Source organism: Arachis ipaensis, chromosome B02, assembly GCF_000816755.2.
Source record: "Arachis ipaensis cultivar K30076 chromosome B02, Araip1.1, whole genome shotgun sequence".
Taxonomy (NCBI): Eukaryota; Viridiplantae; Streptophyta; class Magnoliopsida; order Fabales; family Fabaceae; genus Arachis; species Arachis ipaensis.
This window is the reverse complement of record NC_029786.2, coordinates 84,510,125-84,515,572: the sequence shown is the minus strand read 5'-3', so window position 1 is coordinate 84,515,572 and position 5,448 is coordinate 84,510,125. Positions and strand designations below refer to the sequence as shown.

Sequence of the window (5,448 nt, the reverse complement as noted above, 5' to 3'; positions counted from 1 at the left end):
ATGTAATAAATAAAAAAACTGAAGCTATCCTATAAAGCAAAGATAAAATGAAAGAAAGGATTTCCTCGTAACCATGGACCTCCTATTATCCATCTCGGTCTAATGAATTCGATTGTTGTTCATTTTAATCACTCTCGTGATCAACCATTTATCATCTTGGCGGTGAAAAGAGGAAAAGACACACTATCTAAAAAACCACACAATCGGTGGAAGATTAGAGAAGTTGACACTTGACAAACAAATAATTTCCTAATGAAAAGGTTCCCAAACGTGGCAAGAACTGATAAGCATGATAAGAGAATAACACTCTCAAATGCATTCATATTATAAGCACACGCAAAGCGAAACATGGAATATCTAAAGTTTCCTAATCGTGCAGACATGTAATGTTATTAAGGAAGTACTAAATGGTAATTAGCAACATTAATTAACAACCCGTAGGCGTTGACCATTTCTTTGCCTCCAAAAGACTCATAACGGTAAGTAACTAACTTCCCCTCTTTTTTCTCCTTCCACTTCCCAAAATCTGAAACGCACCAAGTCAGAAAAAAATTGAAAAAAAAAAAAGAAATTGAACTTTGGACCGACGACTCCTTTCACCGCCGATGCGCCGCCATGGACCGCCGGAGGAAATCGCCAATAATGGATTTGGACGTTGAGGACGACGACGACCGATTCTTTGATCCGTCCGACCGCCTTTCCTGCGCTGTTCCTCTCGACTTCGTTTCCGCTTCCGAGGACGACGACGGCGATTTCGACGATGCAAGAATCTCCTTCTCCTCAGCGGTTTCCTCTGTTCCCGCCTTCAGAAACAGAGCATCAAGCATGCGAACTCCTCCGAGGCTTTCCGTTTCTACCAGCGACTCCTTCGCCGATTATGGAATATGGATGGGTTCTCCCGATTCAATTAGCGAGCGGCGGAAGCGGTTGCTTCTCGGAATGGGACTCGACGAAAACATGGAGTTCTTGAAGCTACAGAGCACGAAGCTTGGCCATGGAGTTTCCAGGAGGTTTGAGAAAGGCAACAATCAATATCGTGTGCCGATTTCACCGGAGAGGACGACATTGGATCACGGCGGCAGCGGCGGCGGCAAGGGTGGTGATAGAGGTATTAGAATCCGTACTACTACCGGTTCTTCTGGTTCCTCTGTTTTAGCAGAGCAAAAAACAGAGCAATCCTCTGTTTCCGTTGTTTTCGTTCGGTCACGGTCCGAAGGCGATATTGCATCGTTTTCAATGGAGAATAAAAGAAAAGAGGAGATGATTGGGAACGTCTCGAAGCAGCGCCTCACGAGGACTGCGACCGAGATACCTGTGCCACGCGGCAATGTTATTACTCATGCTAGGGCGGTGGTGAAAGATGCCAAGGAGGCAGAGGATCCGGAGGCGCACGACCAGAAAGTTTCTGCACCCGAGGTGAATTCGGATGTAGCTCCTTTCTTCTTGATCAAGAATTTGGACACGGGGAACGAATTTATCGTGAATGAATGTGGTGAAAATGGCGCGTGGAATAGGTTGAGTGACTTGCAGACAGGAAGGAAGCTAACCATGGAAGAGTTCGAGAAAACTGTGGGCCACTCAAGGGTGGTTAATAAGCTAATGAGGCGAGCGAAATTGGAAAACAATGAAGAATACTCGGGGGCTCTCGACTCGAGCCCTTCGATGTCTAGGAGCATGAGGATGAGCATAAGCATGAGCAAGAGCAAGAGCAGGAGAGGATCATTCTTAAGGAACATAAAAGGGGTAGCCAGCGGGATCATTCGCGAAAGAGAAAGAGATTGTCCTGCGCACCTTCACCAGGAAGTGGTTTGGGAAGCAAAACCAACCATGAGTAGATGGGTTCGGGTGAAGCAGAGTGGTAAGTCTTACAAGGAGTTTTCTGCTCTGCATTTGTGCCAAGAGTTTCAAGCTCATGAGGGACTAATTTGGAAAATTAAGTTTAATTTAGATGGGAGGTTTTTGGCGAGTGCTGGCGAGGACAAGGTGGTTCATGTTTGGGAAGTCATTGAGCGTGACTGTATGGGATTCTCTAATTCTAATTCGGTGTCTGAAGAAGGAAGCGTTATGATTGCGTCGGCGCCGCTGTCTAGTGAGAAGAAGAAGCGCTTGTTTGGAAGCAAGAGGGATAAAGTTCCGGAATACGTTCATATGTCCGAAACTGTTTTCACCCTTTTGGAGGAACCGTATTGCTCCTTTCACGGTCATTTGGATGAAGTTTTGGATTTGGCATGGTCTAAGTCTGAGGTAAGACTATCTTCTTTCAAATAAACAATAAAACAAGCATTCAAGTTAGGTGTATAGTTTACTTTTGTAATTTTAATCTACATAATACTACTAGCATGTTGTTTGATTAGTTCGTTTAGATTATATTTTGTTTGATTTGTAATTTGTTTAGTTATAAGTCAGTCTTGGTTTGTATCGTTTTGTTTTGAATACTACTAGCATTTTAGTGTACATATTTTTTCTCCATTATGGATTTTCATTTTTTATTGCAGCTTCTTCTGTCATCGTCAATGGATAAAACAGTGAGGTTATGGGACCTGGAAACTAAGAGTTGCTTGAAGGTGTTTCCTCATAATGACTACGGTAAGATATTTCAACTTTGGTACGTAATTTCAATGTTGATTGTTGACCTCTCCTAAGATAATTTACAGCCTATGATTTTGGTTAATTTAATTCTTTTCTTCCTTTGATGTGTGATTGCATGTTGCAGTAACGTGCATACAGTTCAATCCTATAGACGAGGATTATTTCATAAGTGGCTGCCTCGACGGGAAGGTTAGAATATGGGACATACAGGAACGTCATGTCGTGGATTGGACTGATATCCATGAAATGGTTACCGCAATTGCATACACACCTGATGGTCAAGTAGGTATTCTTCCTTTTTTTTTTAATAATTGTTTCAAAGTCTCGGCCAAAAAGGGGAGAGATATTTTAAGTTACAGCCTCATATTTTTACCTAGTTGTACTTAGCTTTTCAAAACTAATGCTAACTCAACACCCAATACCAAGACTCTAGTCTCCAATAATCACCTAGCTTATATGGTTACAACACCTTATCTCTTCCATATTGTCATCAAGACAAAATGTTATTAGAATGAACAATTCACAATTCTATATATGATTTGTTATTGTAGGGTGTTTTAGTGGGCACAATGAAAGGGAGTTGTCGTACCTATAGTGTTGCAGGTAGTACACCAAGTCTTTCCTTCTTTTCTCAAATGAATTATATTTTGATGTAACCAGAATGGTTTCTTGTTATCTAATTTGGGTAACTTAATCTCTTTGAAATAAGCTGCTAATTTCCATATCTATTTGCTGAATTAGATTGCAAATTAAGTCAAACAGGCACGGTGGAGATTCGACGCAAGAAGAAATCTCATCTCAGAAAAGTCACGGGTTTTCAGGTAATTGCCTCAGTTTCCATGCCATTCCAAGTTGCTTGGTGTAAGAAAGAATAAATCACCATTTCAACTCTCAAACATTAATGTGAGTTTTCTGACAAAGACCCTTTAAAAATTCATAACTACCCCGTGGTTTTGAAATATATTAACACTTTATTTCAGTTTTTGAGTTGGTTAACAAAATAATCCTCATTTTGGGAAACTTTATTAAGTGAAACCAATCTTTTGAATAGAGTGTAATAATTATTCATCTTTAAAAGAACTATTACGTTGACACACACATTTTTTAATAATCAAAATGGTAGTTTATTCGTGTAAGTAAAGAAAATTTACTGGGTATGTATCTTTATAGTTTGCCCCAGGAAATCCATCACAAGTACTTGTTACTTCAGCGGATGCCAGGGCAAGAATTGTTGAAGGTTCAGAGGTTGTTCAGAAGTTTAAGGGTAAGCATTACTTCATATATTTTCCCTAGTGTACATACGTGTGTTTGTGAGGGAGTAATATACGAGGGTTATGTTAAGTGTATACTAAAATCAGTCATCAAATCAGTAATCAGTATAAAATATATGTTAAAATACAAATACACATTGAAAATAAATTAAACCACACATGTATTTATACACAAATACATTGGTGGTTGATTTTAGTGACTGATTTTAGTATACAAATAACATTTCTCAATATCTCAATATTATATAAATGGGATTCAATTGCATGTTTTTTATAGGAGTAAATTGTTGTTTTAGTCCTTAATATTTGGACTAAATCATCATTTTATTTTTATTATTTAAAATGTTGTATTTTTATACCAAATATTTTATTTTGATTTTTTGGTTAAAATTAATTTTCTTTAAAGTATCATTTTTTTATTATAATTTTTTTTAAGATAACAACAAAAATTATAATTATAGGCGTTGTTATAGTGAGTTGAGAACGAAAATAATAGAATAATAAAAGAAAAAAAGTACTTACGGAAGAAAAAAAATTAATTTTGACTAATAAATTGAAATAGTACCAAATAAAATGTTTAGAATAAAAATAAGACATTTTAAAGGTTATATAAGAAATTAGCATTTAACCAACGTTGGGTATTTTATCCTTTTTACCTTTATAGTACTGAATAATTTTAAGCGAATTTCAAAAGTAATTTCTATTCATCTTATCATGGTCCTTTGATAGGTAATGTAATTTGATAGTGTTGAATTGGTTTACAGGTTTTAAAAATGCAGACAGCCAAATCGCAGCTTCATTCAGTGCAAATGGAAAATTCATCATAAGTGCAAGTGATGATTCACAAGTGTTTATATGGAAGAACGAAGAGCAGAAAAGTGGAGGCACCGGAAAAGGTAGAAACATAGTGGTTACAAGGGCTCATGAGAACTTCCAATGCAAAGATGTTTTAATTGCAGTAGCATGGCCTTGCATGATCAGGGGTGATCCTCCACCAGTGAAATTGCAGACTTCGAAACGGATTTCGAAACGTTTTTCGGTGTCCTCGTCTAATAATGTAGTAGATGATACTACTAACGCTAGAAGATTCCTCCTTCCACCACTTCCCAAGAAGAAAAACAAGCAAGCAGCAGTAGATAGTGCTTCGAATTCTTCGGTCGAAGACCATGCCGCACTTTCGCATTCAGATTCTAGAAGAATGTTGCGGCATTTTTCAAAGAAGACTAATGGTCTTCACGTTACTCATGAAGAAGATGATAATCCTGAAGCCATCTCACGATCGAATTCAGGGATTAGCGATTCGTTTAGTTCGAGTTCAAGTTCGTCCTCAGCTATATATGGTTTTTCTTCAGCTTCATTTGGGTCATCATCTTTTTCTGAAGGTAGCCATGATTCCTCTGTAATTTATCCTTCGGCGTGGGGGTCGGTGATCGTGACAGCTGGAATTGGAGGCGAAATCCGTTGTTATCAGAATTTCGGGCTACCTCGCAAGATGAGCCGGATTTGAAGCAATACAATTATGGCTCTTTATGGTAATGCCAAGCATAGTTGTTCCTTTGATGGCGAAGCTTCTGTAGTTACCTTAGGT

At 38.3% G+C, this 5,448-nt stretch overlaps 1 protein-coding gene across 1 annotated transcript; it reads left to right on the top strand.

The window, feature by feature from the left end:
- Positions 299-5,436, top strand: LOC107627519 (WD repeat-containing protein 44). Its single transcript, XM_016330348.2, has 7 exons — positions 299-2,244; positions 2,496-2,586; positions 2,714-2,871; positions 3,141-3,192; positions 3,331-3,410; positions 3,760-3,853; positions 4,625-5,436. Exons 1-7 carry the CDS (start codon positions 616-618, stop codon positions 5,365-5,367), a joined length of 2,847 nt encoding a protein of 948 aa, XP_016185834.1. The 5' UTR covers positions 299-615; the 3' UTR covers positions 5,368-5,436.

Excerpts from the sequence above, each read along its gene's own strand:
- LOC107627519 (XM_016330348.2), top strand. The coding sequence starts at position 616 with ATGGACCGCCGGAGGAAATCGCCAATAATGGATTTGGACGTTGAGGAC. Across the intron at positions 2,245-2,495 it reads TGGCATGGTCTAAGTCTGAG|CTTCTTCTGTCATCGTCAAT; the intron begins GTAAGACTATCT and ends TTTTTATTGCAG. Across the intron at positions 2,872-3,140 it reads CATACACACCTGATGGTCAA|GGTGTTTTAGTGGGCACAAT; the intron begins GTAGGTATTCTT and ends TTGTTATTGTAG.